General features: G+C 43.9%; 2 protein-coding genes across 8 annotated transcripts in view; one reads left to right on the top strand and one right to left on the bottom strand.

Annotated features, from left to right (window-relative positions):
- The window catches only part of RSPRY1 (ring finger and SPRY domain containing 1), a 50,000-nt gene extending 49,139 nt beyond the window's left edge, over nt 1–861 (bottom strand). The window contains exon 1 of one of the 2 annotated variants that reach the window (XM_008257327.5): nt 642–861. The gene's annotated coding sequence lies outside the window, so the exon portion shown is untranslated. The remainder of the gene's footprint in view (nt 1–641) is intronic. The other variant, XM_089319760.1, reaches the window with a different exon arrangement.
- A 71-nt stretch (nt 862–932) lies between these two features.
- The window catches only part of PSME3IP1 (proteasome activator subunit 3 interacting protein 1), a 31,652-nt gene continuing 10,854 nt past the window's right edge, over nt 933–21,730 (top strand). Inside the window, exons 1-7 of one of the 6 annotated variants that reach the window (XM_051846804.3) lie at nt 942–1,068; nt 1,177–1,253; nt 12,982–13,076; nt 13,841–13,982; nt 14,861–14,959; nt 15,347–15,469; nt 20,863–20,992. In XM_051846804.3, the coding sequence (XP_051702764.1) occupies nt 13,856–13,982; nt 14,861–14,959; nt 15,347–15,469; nt 20,863–20,992 (479 nt within the window). In that variant the 5' untranslated portion in view covers nt 942–1,068; nt 1,177–1,253; nt 12,982–13,076; nt 13,841–13,855. Of the gene's footprint in view, nt 1,254–1,726; nt 1,751–2,461; nt 2,642–12,981; nt 13,077–13,840; nt 13,983–14,860; nt 14,960–15,346; nt 15,470–20,862; nt 20,993–21,730 lie in introns of those variants that run through there. The other 5 variants (XM_089319761.1, XM_089319763.1, XM_051846805.3 and 2 more) reach the window with 5 other exon arrangements.

Below are 21,730 nucleotides of genomic sequence, written 5' to 3'. Positions count from 1 at the left end.
CTTTTCCCCAGGACCGCCCGGAAATCCCCTCTCCCCAAGATCCTTACCCAGTTGTTAGCTTGGGCCTCCGGAGTCTGAGAATCCGCTAGCTCTGGTTCCCACCTCCTCGCCCCCTCTCTCTGCGGTGTCCCTCGACCCCAAGGCGTTTGTAAATCTCCCCAGGGCAGGTCTGCCTCCCACCCATGCCACCCCAACCGAGAACTCCACAAAACGAAACCCTCCCAAACCGTCCTATCTACCCCCTCTGCCCCGGAGCCCCTGAGGAGCGCCCCCAGCAGCAGGAGCCTCCGCAGGATATACCTGCCCCTCACCTGGGCCCCGCTGCCCACAGCCACCTCAGGAGGAGGGTAACCTCCGAGAACCTCCACCAGTCAATACAACCCCCCCCAAAAAAACGGGGAACACCCTCTTCCAGGAACCTCCTCAGGTGCCCTCAGCGCGGGCCCTGGTGAAGGCTCTGCCCAGCGCCACCCTCTCCTGGAGCTCTTCCAGGAGTCTATCCCGACCCCACTCAGGTCTCCCCGCCCCAGGATCGAGCCACCGTTCCCCTTCCTCACAGACGTTCCCAGTCCTCGGACTTCCTCCCGCCCCGCGTTCCCACCGGGCTTCCCAGAGCAGCGCAGCTGGACTGTGGCACTGACTTTCTCTAGCTTCCAGGCCCACCAGAGTGAAGAGGCAGAGGCAGCGGCAGCGGCACGACTCCTTTGTGACAGGTCCGAGAGAGCGGTAAAGATGGACGCGAGGCCACGGCGCTGCCATTACGCGCAGGGCCCACCCCCGCTTCGTACCGCCCCGGCCCTCCCTCAGTCCCCTAGGAAACGCCCCTTCCTCGGTGGCAATCCCTCTCCCTGACAGCCAATCATCTTTCAAGAGCCGTGTCACGTGATACCACAGCCGGGCCCACCCCCGAGGCGTGAGCTGGCCAATCGCCTTGCTGAACAGTGACTGGGCCAATCAAGCCTCTCCATTTTGCTGTCGGGGCCTCGGATTCCCATCGGGATCTTGGGGAGGAAGAGAGCCGTGGATTGGGTTACGCCGCCGGAAGCGGGGTGGAACTTTGTTGTGGCGGTGAGGAACAGGAAGCCCCGAAGGGTCAAAAGAAATACAAAAGCAAAGGCTGTTTTTTTCCTTTTTCTTTTTTCTTCTCACTCTTCTCTCTCTCTCTCTTTTTTAAAGAGCGAGCGGCCTTTGCGGCGGCAGTTTAGGGTGGGCACCGCCGAGGTGAGGGAGTCTTGCCTCCCGCGCTCTAGTAGGTGAGTGTGGCCTGAGAGCTGGCCAGGCGGCGGAACCTGGTCTTCTCTGAGGACGTGGGGAGCTGCTGCGGCTGATGTTAGGGTTAGAGCCAGGCCTGTTCTCAGCCCACGCACTCGCCCAGCGTCGTGAAGTAGCCAAGGCTGAGAGTTCGCGGGGTCCAGCTCCCGAGGGAGCCCGCCGAAAGGCATCTGGGTGGTGAGGGGAGGTTCCTCGACCCTCGGGCCTGTTTGTCGGCTTAGTTCACTTGACTGCTAGGAGGGCCCTCCCGGGCCGGCTGTGTGCCAGAGGCCTCGGAGCGACTCCAGGCTCCTCGGGAGATGTTCCCGGTTGGCGGCGGTTGAACCCCGGACCTCACCCGCAGGATGGGAGATAGCGTGTACTGGCTACTGTGCTAAGTGCATTTGCTTCCAGTAGAAGCCTGCTGTGTAGACAACTTAGAGGAGTAAAGACCGTGAGAAGGAGCGTCTTGTTTGAGACTCGGTGGCCCTTGGTGAATGTTAGTTCGCACAGGGGAAGAGGGGAGACCCATCCGTTCACATCAGTTTTTTAAAAATTTATTTTAAAGACAAAGGTACAGATAGAGGGAGGCAGCGCGGGGCGGGGGTCGGGGGATAGATATCCATCCGCTGGTTTACACCCCAAATGGCCACAGCAGCTGGAGCTGAGGTGATCCCAAGCGCCGGGGCCAGGAGCTTCTTCCAGGTCTCCCACGTGGGTGCAGGGGCCCAAGGACTTGGGCCATCTTCTACTGCTTTCCCAGGCGCCTTAGGTAGGAGCTGGATCGGAAGTAGAGCAGCCAGGACTCTAACCGTTACCCATGTGGGATGCTGGCGCTGCAGGCTTGGCTCTGAGCCGCTGCGCCAGCCCCACAGCAGTTCTTTAAGGGTAGCAAAGACCGGATCTTCTGCGGCCCTCTTAAGATTGAGAATCCCTGGAGCCTACTCTCAGGTGGTCTCACTGAGGAGGTCTTGAGTGGGACCCGGGAAATCAGGTGCAAAGCCGGTGCAGGTTCCCCACTGGGAATGACCTCTTGGGTTCCAGTTGTGAGATGAGAGTGGCCCGCTCTTAAGTTGATGTGTCCACAGGGACGCCATAAAATGGCGCGGAGGACACTGCTTCTAAAATCCTTGAAATGAATCTGTGTGGGCTCTTTTTTGATACAAGGAATTGAGCTGAGATAAAGGCAGCTCGTGTATCTCTCTGATAGGGGTTCTGAAAGTACAGGCTGCCTGATTATCTTTCCCAGCTGAAGGCTTCCTGCCTTTACCCAAGGGAGATTCTTCGTGGTTCTAGAAAGGTAGACCTCTGTCAGGACCACTGGCCTGGTTATCAGTCGCGTTCCAAGAAAGTCAGCCTGCTGCTTCAGATACTGAAAACTGCATAACTGGTAAATAAAATAATTTAGGTACATGGTTCAGCCATAGGCTCAGTCTTAGTGCAGTTATGCCTCTCTGGCTGCTCACTTCAGCGGTTTCACCTATTAATAAGTTTTTTAACCTGCATTGTCTTCATTCTTAAACAGCTGTTTCACTCTAATAGAGTGCGTTTTTAAGATGGTCTTTGTTTTTGATTTTGCGCATCTTCACCATGATGGATCCAACTATGATTTGTTTCTGTTCAAATTCTTTGGTATTGGGCTTCTTGAATCTGTGGATTAGTGTCTTTCATTAGCCATTTCGTTTTCATATATTGCTCCTGCCATGTTGTCTCTACTGATTTAACAGACTTTTCACTCTGTTCACTGTGCCTCTCACTCTCTATTTTCTCGTAAATATTCTGGATAATTTCTTTAAAAATGTTTAACTTACACAAATGTACATATTTGTGGGATATAGTGTTATCAAAACATGTTTAAAATATGTAAGAGTCAGATGAGGGCAATTGGAGAATTCACCTCAAATATTTATCATTTCTTTGTGTTGGGAACTTGGAAAATCCCCTCTGTAGTTGTTCTGAAACAGTAGTTATTCTGCTGTACTATAGAACATTAGACGCTACTCTTCCTGTCACCTGCACCCCTGTGCTTGTCACCCATACCCTTCATTTACACCCCGCAGCATCCCAAGGATCTGCTAACCCTTATACTATTCTCTGCTTCTTTGAGACCAACATTTTAGCTCCCACATAAGAGTGAAAGCCTGCAGTGTTTGTCTTTCTGTGCCTGCTTTATTTCACTTAACATAATGCCCTTCAGTTCCTTTCTTTTTTATGGCTAATTGAATAATTTCTTCATAAATTATCTCACTTCAGTTTGTTTGTTAAATTCATCCTCTGAAATCTTAAATGCAGGTACTGTACTTTTTAGTTCCTGAAGTTCTATTTGTTTGTCACTGTTTTACAGTTTTGTATTCTGAGCTGTTAATTTTGAGGCTTGATTTCTGTTTCTTTAAACATGGTAAGCATAGTTGCTGTATAATGTTTGCTTAATTCTGCTGTCTGAATTTCCATCGGATCTATTTCTGTTGTCCGTTATTCCTGCCGTTTTGCCCCCCAGTTCACCTTAACCCTAAGGGTGTAGTCCTTTGGGGCAAGTTTAAGATGGAGAAAGAAGTGGTTATCACACTTCATACCTTGAGTGGACTCTGGGCTTTGACTTTTGTTTCTATTGCACCAAAATTGTACCTTTCTGGTCACAGAAATCCTGGATGAAATTCACTTTGACCTTTTTCTCTCTCTCACTGTCCACGCTGCCTGTCAAAAAAAAAAAAAAATTCACTTTGAATATTTCTGGTTCTTACTTCCTCTAATTTGTCCAAATTCTTATACTAACCTTTTGCTTTTCTATTTGTTTACCTTTTTTTTTTTAATTCCAGGTGGCTTAACAAAGAAGTAGAGGATTGGTTTCCATGACCCAATCCACTGTTTCTAGACATGAATTCCTTCCCCTTCATTCTGATTTTAGAATGTGAAATTTGTGATTTCCAGAACTCTTAAGTTAAAAATGATTTTTTCATATACTTAAAACCTCCACCACTTTTCACGATTAGTGCCATAGCCCTTGTCAACATTAAGCTTCCCTGTTTTATTCAAGTCTTTTCTGAACTAATGTATAGCTTCTACTCCTCTGATTGGTATTAGCTCAGTCTACTTTTCTTCAAATTGCTTTTATGCCAATTTTATCTCTTGCTAAAGAGAGCCTGTTTGGTGTCTAGCACTGTGACTTGCACACAATAGGTCTTCTGGAAAGATTTATTTTAGGGGGGAAAAAAAGCTGAGTTGGCTTTCTGTGGTTAGTGTAATGCAAAATCTTTTTTTTTTTTTTTTTTTAAGCGTAACAGTGGCGTCACATAAGGATAGAATGGGATAGGGGAGATGGAGTATGATTTAGTGTGTGGGCTAGGTTCTAAAGCCAGCCCAGATGGCAAAGTAGTGTTTGAAAATCTCTCAGGGAGGCACCATGTTGGATATAGAAATACCAGCACTAAAAAATTGTAACATGGCAAGGTTTTCCTCTAGCTTTGGAACAAACTACTGTTTTTCTTCCTAGGAGCCCCAGATGAAGCAGTTAGCCTGTATTTAGGAAGTTACAATATGTTACAATATGTAGAAAATATGACTAGTATTAATCATACATAGTGAGTGAAATTTTTATGTTCTGAGAGGCACGTGTGAACTGGGGAACTGAAGATCAGCTAAGGGAACCAATATTTAAAATAGTTCTGTGTTTTTCAGTGTGAATAGATAAATTCAGAGTAAATACACGTATAGTGAGAATGCTCTTGTGCTATGGAAAGATCAATACATATATATATGTATATATGAAACTTTTAAAAAAATTTATTTATTTGAAAGAGTTACAGAGAGAGGTGGGGAGACAGAGAGAGAGAGAGAGAGATCTTTCATGTGCTGGTTCACTCCCCAAATGGCTGTGACGGCTAGGGCTGGGCTAGGCTGAAGCCAGGAGCCAGGAGCTTCTTCTGGGTTCCCCAAGAGGGTGCAAGGGCCCAAGCACTTAGGCTATTGTCCACTGCTTTCCCAGGTGCATTAGCAGGGCGCTGGATTGGAAGTAGAGCAGCCAGGAATTGAACCGGCACCCATATCGGAGGCCAGCATTGTAGGTGGTGTCTTTACCAACTATGCCGTAATACCAGCTCCAGATTTAACTTATTGCATATATTTCTTAGATGCCTAGGTTACTACAATCTGCTTATAATAAACATTTTAAATATGGGTTAAATTGCTTATGTAGTCTCATTTTTAGATTTTTAGTCTTTGCTATTGGAATTTATTAAATAAGTTTAGTGTTAGAAGATTATTTTGTCAAGTCAAAGAACACTCTTAATAATTGTCATTCTCTGGACAAGTTTTATAATATAGGAAAAGCTGACTTGATCTAAATCGCTACATCTTGGTGGAAGTGCCTTGTGGCCAGAAAGCAGTCTTTATTTGGAATATAGTTCAGTTAGCCAGATGGCAGATTCTTCTTAGCTGCTGCCCTACGTTTTGAAGTTCAGTGTGATTTAATATCAGGGAAAAGCATTGAAAAGCAGTAAACTGTATTTACTGACAAACGAAAATGGATTGCCCTGTTGTTTTTGCTACCCTAAGTAAATCCTTAGGACACCATAACATAGAAATCTGATTCTCCCTGGTGTATTTTTGCATGGATAATCTATCTAATTTTAGAATTAGTGGGGTATGGTGGCCAGTGATGTAAATACTTAAGTAGTCTGCCATCACAAAATTCAATTCCATAGGAAACCAGATCCCATTAAGTTGCATCATGGCACTAGCTAAATGAAGTAATTTTTCAAGTCAGGGATAGCAATTATTGGGGTGGGGGAAGGGGCTCAATGTTAGTTTTATAATTTAAACTTGTGTAGTGTAATATATAAGACACTGAGCCTATTGCATCCAGCCAACCTGGAAATTAAATACCAGAGTCTCCAATATAAACACAGCAGCACAATGTTTAACCATTACTTTGGCTTGACATATAAGAACTTTGTTTTCTTGGATGTCAAGCAAATTGGAAAACCATGGTTTTTTGATTTGTGCCAGTTTTAAGATTTCAGGTTTGGACAGAGTGATGTGTGATATGGTTTTGGTTTTCCATGACCCTCCTATTTGAAGGGCTGAAATAATCCTTTTAAAGATAATGTAACATTCACTTTGATAATTAAACTTGAGTCACTTTGAAAAGAAGCAATGTGAGTGAAGTTGACAGCACTTATTCTTTTTAAATGGAACACAGTGAGGACCAAATAAACATTCCCAGTCTATTTATCTGCATCTGTGTATCTCTGCATCTCTACGTGATTGTTGTTAGATCCCCATAGTCCTGGCCTGTTTGCCTGTCTTTTGTTTTTAATTAGCAAACAAGGGAAGAACAAGAGACATGAGAAAATTTAGCTAGGCAGTAGTAATTAGAAGTCAACTTAAACTAATTTTCTAACCCTCTTGTTACTTCTAGAAGGAGGTCAGTAAGTTGTAGGTATTTATCACCTTTTTCTTGTAGAATAAACAACCAGTAAATGTTGGTCAAAGAATAATACATTGTGCAGCAAATATTTATTTCTCAGAATAAGTGAGCATTTTTAATCTGTTAAAATTAAAGGGAAGTAGGGAGAGTTATTCTGGAAAGATGTCATAGGTTATGTAACATAGTAAGAGTATTTCATGTTTAGCCTTTTTATTCCAATGGCACAAGTCATGTAGTGTTTGAGTAGAATTGTCTATGGGACATTGGAGCTTCAGTAAAACTTGTTTAATGGCACCATTGTCTAAAGCTTATTGGACAATACATAGGAGTGTACATGTGAGGGCATTCCTTCCTGCTTGTCTTCAACTCCTTCTCATGATTGGTCTATTCAGTAAGCATTTATTATATACCTAATGGATGCAGACACTATGCTAATAATCACTGAAGATACAAAGAGCTGTTGGAACAGTGGTAGGTGGAAAGGTGTAACGGATACTGCTATAGTACTCAGAGTTATGGATGGCTCTAGCGAGAACACAAAGAAAAAGTACTAACTTCTCTAGAAGGACTTGGGAATTTTAACAAAGGAGTGATCTTCAATCTGAATTTGGACAGATGGAACAGGAATTTGCATGGGGTAAAAATGAAGCAAGGACATCCTTGACACAGGGAACAGCTTGGTCAAAGCCATGCGTAGAGAACTGTGACCAGGTAGGTCAGTACGCTCTCAAGTGTGCATGGAGAGATTATTGAGAGTGAAGTGAGAAGGATGGGAGAAATGAGACAGGGTCATGCTATGGAAAAGGAACTTTACCCTAGAGCAAGTCATGCTGAATGAACCCAGGGGCGATTTTGCTCCATAGAGAATTTATGGCAATGCCTGGAGAGATTTTTGATTTTCAGAACTGGTGTGGGAGGGTGGTTGCTACTGGCATCTAGTAAGTAGAGGCCAGGAATGCTGCTAAACATCCCTCAGTGCACAGGACAGCCTGCATTAAAGAATTACCTGACTGGAAATGTCAGTAGTAGTGAGGTTAGAAACCTACCTTAGGGACAGTAAGGAGTCTTTGAAACATTTTAAATTGGATGAAAATGATATGGATTGAAAGGAGAATAAAATAGAAACAGAAGAATGGGATGAGGCCCTTAAAAGAAGGGGTTAGAAAAAAAGGGACCCTTTCCTAGAAATAAATTGGAAAAAAGGATAGATTAAAAAGAGATTACTATGGCTTGGAACAACAGAACTTGATTACTTGGTTATGTTAAGGAGTGCAGAAAAAAGAGGTCTAGGTGCTTGTCAAGGTTCTAGCCTGGAAACTGGATTGCTCCATATCCGTGCCCTTCAGTTTGACCTCCTACTTTACTATTCGTTTTGCTAATTTATTGTCTGCACTCTTCTCTGGTGTAACTTGTGTAGCAGTACTAAGTATTAAAGTTTATTTTTGTAATACCCATGGAATCTGGTGTAGTGCTGGATGCAGAGTTGAGCATGATGCTACATTTATTTCCTTCAAATTGAACAACTGTAAAATAGTGCACTAAAGGGAAAATGTAGGGTTATCAAATTATGTATTATAACTTGGTAATTATCTTTTTTTAAAGCCTTTTAAGTTTTTTCTTTTTAATTTTTAAAATTTATTCTTGAGGCAGAGAGATACACATAGAGAGGGACAGAGAAAGAATGCGCCCATCCATTTGTTTACTCCCCAGATGCTCAAAACAGCTGGGGCTAGGTCATGCCAAAGCCTGGAGCTCAATCTGGGTCATCCAAATGGATGCCAGCAACCCAATTACTTGAGCCATCACTACTGTCTCCCAGGGTCTATGTTAGCAGGAAGCTGGAGTTAGGAGCTGGAGTCCAGTGTCAAACCCAGCTCTGATATGAGATGTGGGTGTCTTAACTGGTGTCTTAAGCTAAACGCCTGCCATGGTAATTATGTTTGTTAAAATTAAATATGTGTATGTGTGTGTGTTTCCTAATTTCTCACAGTTTGATGTGATCCCTTTTCCTTTTAAAATGTCATAGTTATTTATGTCACTGATTTATTCCTCCTCCACTCCTGGAGTGCAGACAGTATTTCTCTCCCTCCTGTAGCCTGTCCAGAGCTTAGCAGTTTGTTGTAGTAATAGCAAACCTTGCAAAGCATTTTAAAGCTGTGCCAAACACTGTAGTAAGTGCTTTATGTGAATTATGTTGTTTTGTCTTCACAAAAGCTTTATGCTGCGCAGAACAATTTTGATCCTCATTGGTAAATAGAAACTGAGTGAGGTAACTGTCGCTCCCCCTCTTCGTGGAGGAGCAACACTGAACCCTGCCTAGGCTTCATATCCGAGTCACGGCACCATTATGTCGCTCCCCCTCTTCGTGGAGGAACGACACTAAACCCTTCGCTGTTCTTTCGTCTGCTCGGCCCTCCCCGGGTTTGCTGCTGGTTCTTCCCGGGTTGGCTACTGTCCCTTCCACCTCCGTGGAAGGGCGGTTCCCCCTGGCCACTTTCCCCACTTCCGCAGGGGAGCGGCACACCACCGGCCGGCTCTCTTGGGGGCTGCACAGGTGTTCCCTTAGATGTTCCCCTTAGATGTTCCCGGTGCATGCCGTCTCTCTCCTCCTTTATAGTCCTCCTCTGCCAATCCCAACTCGGCTGCCCACACGCCGAGTACGCTGCTCTCCTCCAATCAGGAGCAAGTCCTACAGTTTATTGGCTGAACTGGAGGCAGCTGTGTAGAAGCTGTTTTCTTCTCTCCCAGCGCCATATTGTGGGAGAGCAGATGCATAGAATAAGTCTTAATTCCAGTAACTTAGTCTAGTCCGAGTTGCTCCCCACAGTAACCAAGGCTCAGAGGAGTTAACTGACTTGTCTGATGTCATATAACTGGTAAGCGGTGGAACCAGGGTTTGAACCAAGCTCTCTGTTGGCTTTATCACTACCTGCACTCTCTCTTTGACAAGGAAGCTACAACAGAAGGTACTTGTTTTATACTGGCTCAGTTAGATTAGAGTATGCTGAAAGGTATCTAAGGTAAAGCTTTCTAATTGACAGTGAAGTTTTGAATCCTGAAAAGACCTGAATATTTCTGAGAAAGAAATGTTCTGAATATTATCTAGAATACTTGGGAATATGGCCACTTGTTTTTCAACTTTTTCTGTTCTTTAACCTTTGCTAATATAAAAAGATGACTGAATAAGTGACCAGACAGCACTGATGGCATTGGAGGCAAAGAGGGAACAACATGTGCTGAAATTCTGTGGGATGAGGACCTATAGAAGAAAATGAAAATTTAGGAAAGAGGTGGATAAAGCAGTCTGTTCTAATCTGGTCGGTCTCTCTCTCTCTAAGATTTATTTATTTATTTGAAAGAGAGAGAGAAATCTTCCATTTGCTGGTTCACCCCTCAAATGGTCGTAATGGCTGGGGCTGGGCCAGGCTGAAACTAGAAGCCTGGAACTCCACCTGGGTCTCCCACATGAGCACAAGGGCCCAAGGACTTGGGCTATCATTTGCTACTTAGGTGCATTAGCAAGAAGGTAGATGGGAAGTGGAACAGCCAGGTCTCAAACCTGTGCCCATATGGGATGTGGTATTGCAGCTGGCGACTTTCTCCGTTTCACCATCACACTGGCCCCTCTTGTCTCTCTTGAATGCACTGATATTCACCGCTATGGGTAGCCATGTAGACTGGCTTATTTATTTTGGGATCAAGGGAATGGCAGGGACGTGACATTTGCTTTGAGAAGGAGACTTTTCAATGTTTTGAGCTTGTGACTCTTTTCAGGAAATCAACCCATTGATAACTAATGAGAATGAGTTTCTTTGTCAAATTCTAAAGCCCTTTTAATTTCTTTTTAAATGCACTTTTGTTTATTTTCATTTGACAACTATGATTCCTTGTTTTGTCCCTGTATGTGAGATGCTAATAGCACAGATAATCTATTTGCATAAAAGGTGAATTCTAACAGTTAGTAGAAAAGATTGATGAGAAAAAATGTATAATTTTCTTGGAGTCCTATATATTTGTCTTTTTCTAAAAGTGATCCATAAATGCTATAAAAATTTTGTTTCTGATTAAAATTAGAAGCTCTTGGGACGAGCATCATGGCATAATGAGTAAAACCAGTACCTGCAATGCTAGCACCCTAAATGAACTCATGAGAAAAGAGAGTTATGACTGATAGAGGGTAAGAAAGGGAGACGCTGAGAGTCTAATATGTCTCTCCAATCTGTTAGAGCTCTACGTAGTTCATTTTCTCTTCCAGGGACATTTAAGAAATTGCTGGCTGTTGTTTCTTAAGAGGTTGTTATGTAGAACTTGAGGAATTTTTGGCATGCTCACAGAGACTGCATAGTTCTGCTTTTGTAATAAGCCTCTGGCTGGAGACCTGGAGTGATGCTAAGTCAGAAGTGTTAAAAATTCTCATTGTTGTTACATTGACTTAAACCTCAACAACAGTAAGTAGGATTCGGGCTGAGACAATTTCTCTTTTTCTGAATGTTTGTGCTTTTTTTTTAGTTGCAGTATCTGTGTTTGCTAAGTAAAAATATTGCAAGAACATTCTTAGAGTTGGACTTTGATGTAGGAAAAAAGCTGAAATTTAGTGGTTTCTGAAAAGGAGCATGGTGAAGTGGGTAAAAGTATGAATTTAAAAAAAATTGAGTTTAGAGAGAGAGAGATGAAGAAAAATCTTCCGTCTGCTAGTTCACTCCCCAAATGCCCACAATAGCCAGGATTGGGACTGGTTGAAGTCAAGAACCTAGAACTCACAAGCTGGGTCTCCCACATGGTGACTGAGACTCCAGTGCTGGAACCATTATCTGCTACCTTCTAGGGTGTGCATTAAGAAGGAAACTGGGTTGGAAGCAGAGTAGCTGGGACTCAAACCAGGAACACTGATATGGAATGCAGGTATCCCAAGCAGCACTGTGCCACATGCCCACCTCAGAAGTATGACTGTGATGTCAGGCCTGGATCTGATTTTTGTCTCTGCTACTTACCACTTGCATCACCTTAGACAAGTGACCCAACTTCTCTGAGCCTCAACTTCTTCATCTATAAAGAAAAAATATTTTTCATAGGACGAATATGCATGTAAATGAGCTAAATATACATCGAAAGTATTTAGTTCATTGTGACAGCTCAGCAAATGTTAGTTGCTCTATTTTTGTGATAGTAGACTTATTCTATGATTTTAAATAAAATGCTATTTTTGTTAATAAAGATCATCTTGGAATTGACATTGGGTTGAATATGTGCCTCCTGGTTAGGGAGTATTGCTGTGAATAGCATATGACATGTATGTTGTTGTAGAGGGTTAATTCTACGGTTTCTCAAAAAGAAAAGCCAGCAAAATAAAACAGAAAGAGGTTTACTTTAAAAGGAATGACACGGGGTGGGTGTTAGGTGCAGCATTAAGATGCTTCTTGGGACACCTGCTCCTATACCAGAGTGCCTGAGTTCAAGTCACAGCACTATTACCAATTCCAGCTTCCTGGGAGGCACTGGTGGTGGCTTAAGAACTTGGGTCCTGGTAACCCATGTGGGAGACCTGGATTGAGATTCTGGCTCTTGGCTTCTTCCTAGACCAGCTCCAACTGTTGCAGCCATTTGGGGAGTCAAACAGCAGATAGAAAATCTCTTTCTCTCTGTTTTGTTCTTTTTCTTTCTCTCTCTCTTTGCCTTTCAAATAAAAATAAAGGAGTGATACACATTCTGCTGTCTTTATTTTCTTTCCTCCTTTTCTCTAAAGAAAGGTTCATGTAGAAGTAGATAGGAGGCCGGCGCCGCGGCTCACTAGGCTAATCCTCCGCCTAGCGGCGCCGGCACACCGGGTTCTAGTCCCGGTCGGGCCGCCGGATTCTGTCCCAGTTGCCCCTCTTCCAGGCCAGCTCTCTGCTGTGGCCAGGGAGTGCAGTGGAGGATGGCCCAAGTGCTTGGGCCCTGCACCCCATGGGAGACCAGGAAAAGCACCTGGCTCCTGCCATCGGATCAGCGTGGTGCGCCGGCCGCGGCGGCCATTGGAGGGTGAACCAACGGCAAAAGGAAGACCTTTCTCTCTGTCTCTCTCTCTCACTGTCCACTCTGCCTGTCAAAAAAAAAGGAGATTTGGGAATCTGCATCAAGATAGGCATGTAGTAGTTGAGGTTATTGTGGGAGTGAAAAGGGATTGGCACAGACATGGAATTTACAGGGAGGGAGGCCAGGAGAGAGTAGGAGCAATCAGTCAGTATTCTGAGCTCACTGAGCGGGAGCTTGGGAGGTCTGGGCTCTTCTAGGCTCACTCTCTGCGTGCATGGTTTGTGTACCTTCAGGTGTATCATTACCAGCGCTACAGACTGCATGACATCACTGAGTCTCCTTGAATACCTGACATTCTCCATCTGAATCTACTTGGAAGCCAGAGCAAGTAAGTCAAAATTTTATAAAGTCCCTGAAAGAGAAATTTCAGCAAGGAACAATGTTACATGTTGAAAAATAAAGGATAAGAACTGGGAAAATGGTGGGTGCCGGGGGCCAATTTGTTTGGAATAGACGGACAGAAAATATCTACGGTGTGAAATACCTGGTAGTGAGAGTTAGTACACATGCCCTGGCTAATTTTTCTGGTAGCATCAATTTTAATAAAACTACCTTGTTGGAGCTGGCATTGTGCCATAGCAGGTAAAGCCACCTGCAATGCACACATCCCATATGGGTGCTGGTTTGTGTCCTGGCTGCTTCACTTCCGATCCAGCTCCTTACTAATGGCCTGGGAAAGGCAGTGGAGGACGGCCCAAGTGCTAGGGCCCCTACCACCCACATGGGAGCGCTGGAGGCTGGAGGAAGCGCCTGGCTCCTGTGGCCATCTGGGGAGGGAAACAGCAGATGGAAGATCTCTCTCTCTGTCTTTCTCTATAACTCTCACTTTTGAATAAATAAGTACATCTTTAAAAAAACAAAAAGAGATAAACTCATCTGCCTCACAACTTTAAAAAAAACCTATCTGGTACATTAGGGAAAATATAATCATGTGCTCCCATTAATGACTTGTAAATTAAGCTATTTGAATAATTATTTGTTCCAGATTGGAAGAGAATTTTTAGTCTGTTGCTAGGTGTGGCAGAACTAAATCTCCTTGTTTCGTTCTCACTTGACATGTTTTTCCTCACTTTGGGTTTCTTTTTTTTGTAGACTGATTATTCCATTATGGATGGAGGAGATGACGGTAACCTTGTCATCAAAAAGAGGTTTGTGTCAGAGGCAGAACTAGATGAACGGCGCAAAAGGAGGCAAGAAGAATGGGAAAAAGTTCGAAAACCTGAAGATCCAGAAGGTTGTATGTTTATAGTTTGATATCAAATTGAGTGATCTTTAATCCTCAAACCAACCCTGCTGGGTCTGGTGTTGTGCCATAGCAGGTTAAGTCTTGGCCTGTAGCACTGGCGTCTCTTATGGGCGCTGGTTTGGGACCCAGCTGGTCCACTTTTGATCCAGCTTCCTGCTAATGCACTTGGGAAAGCAGTGAAAGGTGGCCCAAGTACTTGGGCCCCTGCACCCTCGTGGGAAACCTGGAAGAAGCTCTGGGCTCCTGACTTCAACCTGACCCAGCCCCTGGCCATTGGCAGCCTGTTGGAGAGTAAACCAACGAGTGGAAGATTCTCTTTTTCTGTTTGTCTCTGTCTTTCCTTCTCTCTCTGTAACTCTGCCTTTCAAATAATTTTTTTTAATCTTTTAAAAAAAAAAAAAAAACCAACCCAGCCAAATCTGTATTAGCTGTCCTCACTTGAGAGTTGAACACCCAGGGCTCAGAGGGACAGAGTAACCTGTGTAAGGCCTCCCTAGCTGGGAGCAGAACCAGGTTACTTATGTCCTTGCCCTTTCCCCCTACCGTGTTGCTATCCAGGAGGTTCAGGAAGTCTTTCCATCAATACGGTGTATCCATGGTCTGAACCAGTGCTGCTCTGGAGGGCTTGGGCTGTCATCCAGTTTACTCTTTCAGGCCGTGGGCCCTGTTGACATTGGTAGTTAGCTTTGGGAACCGCTGGCCCTCTGAGGTCTAAAGGGAAGCTGTGGACTTTGTACTATTTTGGTGTTGTACCGATTCTCAGATCATGCAGAGACTTGACTATCTTTTAAACTCTTTGTGATTCTAAAATAATATGAAAAAATTTTAAAGTGTGTGTCTTTTTTCCTTCCCCGCCTTCCTTTCAGAGTGTCCAGAGGAGGTTTATGACCCACGGTCTCTGTATGAAAGACTACAGGAGCAGAAAGACAGGAAGCAGCAGGAATATGAGGAGCAGTTCAAATTCAGTAAGCTTCAGAAAATACGAGTCCAGAGGACTCTCAGCGGCCTTTTGCTGCACTTTTGCCTCATGCAGCACTCTTCTCTAACCAGAGGAATTGTCTTGATGATCTAGTCTCCAGATGGTCATTTGGTAGAAAAGAGACAGTTTTCTGCCTTCTGGATCACATAGAACAATTTTAAAACTCAAGATACCCATTCTAATTGTATGCTAATATCCAGTAATGGGGAGAAATGCTTTGATTTTATGCCATGTTATTTATTCAAAAGCCATGGTGTTTAATAGTCCTTTCTTCTAATCCTCTGAAGAATCTGCTGTTTATTAAAAAAAAATCTTATTTGACTACATTTTCCTTTTAGCCTGCTAAGTGTTTCTTGTTTAATTATTTCCTTAGAAAACATGGTAAGAGGCTTAGATGAAGATGAGACCAACTTCCTTGATGAGGTTTCTCGGCAGCAAGAACTAATAGAAAAGCAGCGAAGAGAGGAAGAGCTGAAAGAACTGAAGGAATACAGAATATCCTTTGTCCTTGGAGAGGTGTCCATTTTCTCACCAACGTCTGTGGACTTCAGTTTCCTCTTAAATGGAAGGGGGCCTTCTACCTGGTGACCTCTAACGTCTCTTTCAATGCTGATACCCTTATGGCTGTGAATAACCGACAGTGATTTGTGGAGTTTGTGTTGGAAGCAAGAGTATGTTGTAATCACAAGTCCACGTCCTTTAGGATTAATTCAAGGCATAAATCCTAAGAGTCAGTAGCAGGACATTCTTGCCTGGTGAGATTAGACTTTGAGACAGATGGGCAATGTAATCAACTTCATCCAGGGAAGAAATTGGCTTTTGAGATTTAAAAGAACATGTTTAGCAACTCTTTGTGTCCTCAGTAAAGTGTTTCCCACTGGTAAAGCATGGTCTGTCCCCACTGAGGGGCTGAGGAAGTGACAAAGATGATATTACTTTGGCTCAGTATTGCTCACCTCCCAACTGTAACTTGGCTAAATCAAGATTCCCAGTTCTGTGCCACATTATCCTCAAGCTCATTACACTGCCCTTTGCCAAAGTTGCTCTTTCTGGCCTTTCCAGTCTCAGTAACTGCTGCTCCTGGACCCCTAGATGCCTGTGTTAAAACTGCTTCCAAAATAGGCTCCAGACTTGGCTGATTCTTGCCATCTCTTCTGCCATGTTAGTAGAACTAGCTTCCTCCGGACTTCTGTGGCCATCTAATTGTTTTCTGTTTGTACTCTCATCTCCAACAATCTTCTTCAGACAACAAAGGGAATCTTTAAAAACATACATGGCATCATGTCACCTTCCTATTTGAAACACTCTGGTGGCTTCCTGTTGCATTTAGACTGAAGTCTGTTTGCCTTATCAGACACCACAGACATACCTGAATTTAGGCCAACCTGCCTTCCCATTGCATGTTGAAACCACTTTTCACATGCTTAGTGTAATCCAGACTGCTGGTCTTCCCTTTGTTCCTCTCTCACACTGAGCTTCATAATTCCATTGCAAGGCTTCTCACTTGCTGTTTCCTTAGCCTGAAGTGTTCCGCCTTCAGATTTGACAGGACTGGCATTTCATGGCATTCAGGTCTCAGCTCAGATTTCCTCACAGAGACCTTCCTAAACACTTTATCTAAAATTACACCCATCCCTTCTGAATATCCTTTTTTTTTTTTTTTTTTCAAGATTTATTTTATTTATTTGAGAAAGTTACAGAGAGAGGTAGAGCCAGAGAGAGAGAGAGAGGTCTTCCATTCTGCTGGTTCACTCCCCAGATGACCACAGTGGCAAGAGCTGAGCTGATCTGAAGCCAGGAACCAGGAGCTTCTTCCAGACCTCCCAGAGGGTGCAGGGGCTTAAGGACTTGGGCCATCTTCTGCTGCTATCCCAGACCATAGCAGAGAGCTGGATCGGAAGAGGAGCAGCTGGGACTCTTTGGTACCAGTATGAGATGCCAGTGCTGCAGGCGCTTTAACCCAATGTGCCACATTACCGCCTCCCCCCCCCTTAATTAATACTTGTCACTTATCTGAAAATCTTCTTATTTGTTAACTGGTTTGTTTATCTTTTTATGGCTGGAATGTAAAGTGACTGCATAAGAGCAAGGACTTTAGCTCACTTGGTCCCTACAGATTTTCCCAGTGCCTGGCATGTAATAGGTTCCCAGCAAATATGAGGGGACTTCAAAACATTCATGCAAAAATATAATTAAAAGATAAGTTTATTTTGGTGCAAAGAAATTTGAAGTCCATGCATAGTTTCCCATGATATATATTTCTTTCCACGAACTTTTTTTTTCCACGAACTTTTTGAAAACCCCTTATATGCATGGATTTCTAACTTTTTTTGTACCAAAATAGAGTTTGACTTTTTTTTTTTAACGATTTATTTATTTGCTTGAAAGTCAAAGTTACACAGAGAGAGAAAGAGAGACAGAGAAGTCTTCCATCCGCTGGTTCACTCCACAATTGGCTGCAACAGCCAGACTGTGGCAATCCGAAACCAGGAGCAAGGAGCTTCCTCCAGGTCTCCCACATGGGTGCAGGGGCCCAAGGACTTGGGCCATCTTCTGCTGTCCCAAGCCATAGCAGAGAGCTGGATCGGAGTGGAGCATCCAGGACTTGAACCATCATCCATAAGGGATGGTAGCACTGCAGACGGTGGCTTTACCTGCTACGCCACAGTACTGGCCCCAAAAGTTTAACTTTTGATTGTATTTTTCATGAGTTTTTTGAAGTTCTCTTGTGTATGATTTAAGTTAATGAGTAACTCATAGAAGGTATTCATAAGGCCACTTCAACTTTTTTCCTCCTGTGAAGAAGCTTATTTGGGTATTCCAAGTTTGTATGTTTAGCGACCCCACTAGTGTGGTTGAACAGCCTTCCCCTCTAAGACTGATGATATGACTGGGTGTAGGTGATAGCTGGTATTTTCTTATGTACAGTAGAGTCCATGAAAGAGCTTATGGAAAAAAAAAATAGATCCCCTGGGATTTGGTTGACATTTGAACTGGAGCAAAAGATCTGACTCCAGTCCCAATTCTGTTAATGACGTTCAGGTGCAAAACTAGGATAGGCGTTAATGGGAATTACACTTCAGCCCAGCTGTGGATGGAGATTGAGTCTTCTGATCTTCTCCCTCCTCTGCCCTGATGACTGCAGACTTAAATTTATGCAAAGATGTCTGTAGAGGTAGGCAGATAAGCATGGTGCAGTTCTGCCAACGTGCAGATTTTCCTGTAAGGATATACAGTGATGTTGCTTCTCAGTTGAATGATGTCTTGCTTTATGTTGGCAGTTAGCAAATAAGGCAGGGTGTCTCCCAAAACAGCATTCTGGAGAGTGGTGCTGCAAGTGGGAGATGGCTTTCAGTTTTTGATTAAGAGGGAAGAACAGGGCAGTAGTGAGACAAAAGAAACGTTTCTGTCCCGGTAACCCTGAAGTACCGCATCAAAGAGACTGTGGGGGTATTGGCTTTAATTGGGAACCTGGGAAGTTCTGACTGTCTAGAAAAACTGGAGAAAAGCAAGCCTTCCAGCTTGCTGACATATAATGCATTAATTCTAAGCATACAAGTAGCTGGAGACATGTTGAGATAGAAATTGAAATATTAGACATTTGTTTATTAAAACTCTAAATTAGGAGCTCGTTCTTGGCTTTGCTTGATTATTATAGGATGATGCACTCTTCTGCATATTCATGTGCTGTGGTTTGTGCCAGGTAAGCGGTAGGACTCTAGTTGTTTCCTCTGGAGTTGGACCAGTATTTAATGATATTATGTATGTTCAAAAGATGTGATTTTAAAAAGCCTCATCTAATGAATTCATTGCGATTTGTGAGATGTGCTTGTGTTTTTGTGACATTTTTGAGAAAGGGAGCTAGAGGAAAAAAGTCATTTATGCTTTGGGTATGGATCAGAAATAAGATTGGTACTTCCCCACTCCTCACCTCAAGGAGGTTGGAACTTTTCTACACTTTAAAAGAATAAAGACTTAAATATTGGGTTTTGTCTGTGTCCTGGTGTTGTAAATACATGTATGCTTTTATTGTGTTAATTTTTGTAAAAAAATTTTATTTATTCACGTGAAAGAAGTTACAGAGAGGGAGAGACAGATCTTCCATCCACTGGTCCACTCCTCAGGTGGCCACAGTGGCTAGAGCTGGGATGGTCTGAAGCCAGGAGCTTCTTCTGGGCCTTCCATGTTGATGGCAGGGCCCCAAGTACTTGGGGTTATCTTCTGCTGCTTTCCCAGGCACATCAGCAGGGAACTGGATCAGAAATGGAGCAGCCAGAGCTCAAACTGGCACCCACGTGGGATGCCAGCACTGCAGGTGGTGGCTTTAACTGGTTACTCCATAACACCTACCCCAACTGTGTCAATTTTTTCCATTATTTTATTTTTCACTAATATTGAGAGTTTGCTTTGAGAATCTGTTCACTTCATGAATGGTTTTTGGCATTCTCTAGTAGAAAAATGAAATATTTCAATTTTTTTCTATAAAAATGGACATTTATTATTATTAACATGTTGTTTCTGTGATGACCTTAAAAACATTAAATGAATGAAACTCAAAATAGTTCTGAGCATGTAATCCTCAATAATGCTGCAGATGTTTAGAACAGAGTTAGCACCTGAAGAGTAGTCAGAATTAGAGGTTCCTTATTTCTAGTACCTCCATGGTTCAAGTTCAAAGTAGACAAATAGCCTGGACTGTGTACCCCCTACTTCACCTACCCCTCTGAGCTGATAACATGTGCTGCTTAGATTTCTTAGGCACTAGATGTCAGTGTGGTTCCAGTAAGGCACCATCTTCAGTAAGAACTTGCACATATCAGAATATTTATCTGTTGTTGGGTGTGTTATGAGAGAGCATAAAATAAAATGGAGGAGCAGAGGGGGGAGGTGGAGAGAACAAGTGAAAGTGATAGACCTTGAGACCCAGAAAGTGGTGTCGAGCGTGAAGAAGCGATGTTAGAAATGCTCTGGCTGTGCTTCAGAAAACGCCTTTCCAGTTCTTGTGTTGTCTGTGCGCACCTTGCAGTCACCTGCAGAGAGAGTGGCTCCTGGGCCTCCAGAGGTCCTTGCTCAGTAGTTTGGAGAAGAGGCGGTGGATGCTCTGCATTTTTGATGAGCCTGATGCCTGTGATGTTGCCTTGTACCCGCAGAGTGGGAGGTGGTCTTCGTGATTTCTAAGATTGAGTGCCAGGGCCGGCACTGTGGCATAGTGGGTAAAGCCACCTCCTGTAGTGCTGGCATCCCATATGGATGCCAGTTCAAGTCCCGGTTGCTCCACTTCTGATCCAGCTCTCTGCCATAGCCTAGGAAAGCAGTGGAAGAAGGCCCAAGTTCTTGGGCCAATGCACCAGTGTGGGAGACCTGGAGGATGCTCCAGGCTCCTGGCTTTAAATTGGCCCAGCTCTGACTGCTGCGACCATTTGGGGAGTAAACCAGCGGATGGAAGATTCTTTGTCTGCCCCTGCTTCTCTGTAACTCTGCCTTTAAATAAATAAATAAATCTAAAAGAAAAAAAAAAAGATTGAGTGCCACAGATAGTCATAAGGACATTTTGAAAACTTTGGTTTTACCCTTAGGGAGGAAAGCACATATTTTCAGAGAAGTCATGTTTTTTTCTGTTCCTTTATATTCCTTGCAGTCTTTGTTTTCTGTGTCAGGTGTGATACTGGCCATGTCTTTGGTAATATCAGGTTTTCTGGCTGAGCTCAGATTTTCCTTGAGACTCGGGGGGAAAAAAAGAAGAGAGACATTTTCCTTTTTATAAATAGGCTAGGCATATGGCACGGTTGTAAAGGCCAGTGGGTTATATTTGTTATCCTTCCTTTGATTGACTGTCAGCTGTGGTAGCTCTTCTTTTTGCTTAGCTTGATCCTTAACCCGTACCTTACAGTAATCTCAACAAGGTTGGAATTTCTTCAGAAAACAAGAAGGAAGTGGAGAAGAAACTGGCTGTGAAACCCATAGAAACCAAGAAGTTCTCCCAGGCAAAGCTGTTGGCAGGAGCTGTGAAACATAAGAGGTCAGCCAGCACTCAACACAGCTTAACTCTCCCTCTGACCATCTTCTCTGAAATGCTGTCACGGTGACCAAAGCTAAAGGTTACCTCCCATGAGTCTCCACCAAGTCCCTGTGGTGTGCTTTTGTCCCCCTCCCTTTCAACACTTGGTGTCTTCTCTAGCCTTTGACCTTTCTCTCTCTGATCATTCACTCAATACATGTGACAGTAGCTACTCTTCCTTGAGCACCTGACATGTGCCAGGCGTTGTGTTAAGTACTTCCCATACATGATTTCATTCCTCCCAAAAATTCTAGTAAGTACAAATTACTATCACCTCTGTTCTGCAGGTAGGACTGAGAATTCGAGAGATTGAGAACCTTTGTTCAAAGTCACACAGTGATAGGAGAACTGGAGTCCAGTATTTGAGCATCTGGGTTTCTGGAGAGTAAGCTGGCAAGTCCTGTGAAGGATTTGTGTACAGGGTGTAGTGAGCGAGGAGGAGGGACACATGGCTGCCTAGAGGTTGTGCTCATGTTGGGCAAGCTGTGGAAAATGGGGATTAGGCGGGACCAGGAGGACTGTGACAGGCAGGCAGGAGGGAGGACATGTCCATAGAGGGAACAGCTGCTGTACAGGCACTGTGGCCCGAAGGACACAGCAGCTGTGGCAGGCTTACACACCTGGCTGTGGCAGCGAGTGAGGTGGGGGTGGCGGAGAGTGGCATTATGCAGAGGTCTCAGTAAGTTCTTTGTTGTGTTT

Source organism: Oryctolagus cuniculus, chromosome 18, assembly GCF_051225735.1.
Source record: "Oryctolagus cuniculus isolate XC-2025 breed Fujian yellow rabbit chromosome 18, ASM5122573v1, whole genome shotgun sequence".
NCBI classification, from domain to species: Eukaryota; Metazoa; Chordata; class Mammalia; order Lagomorpha; family Leporidae; genus Oryctolagus; species Oryctolagus cuniculus.
This window is presented reverse-complemented; position numbering and strand designations above follow the sequence as displayed.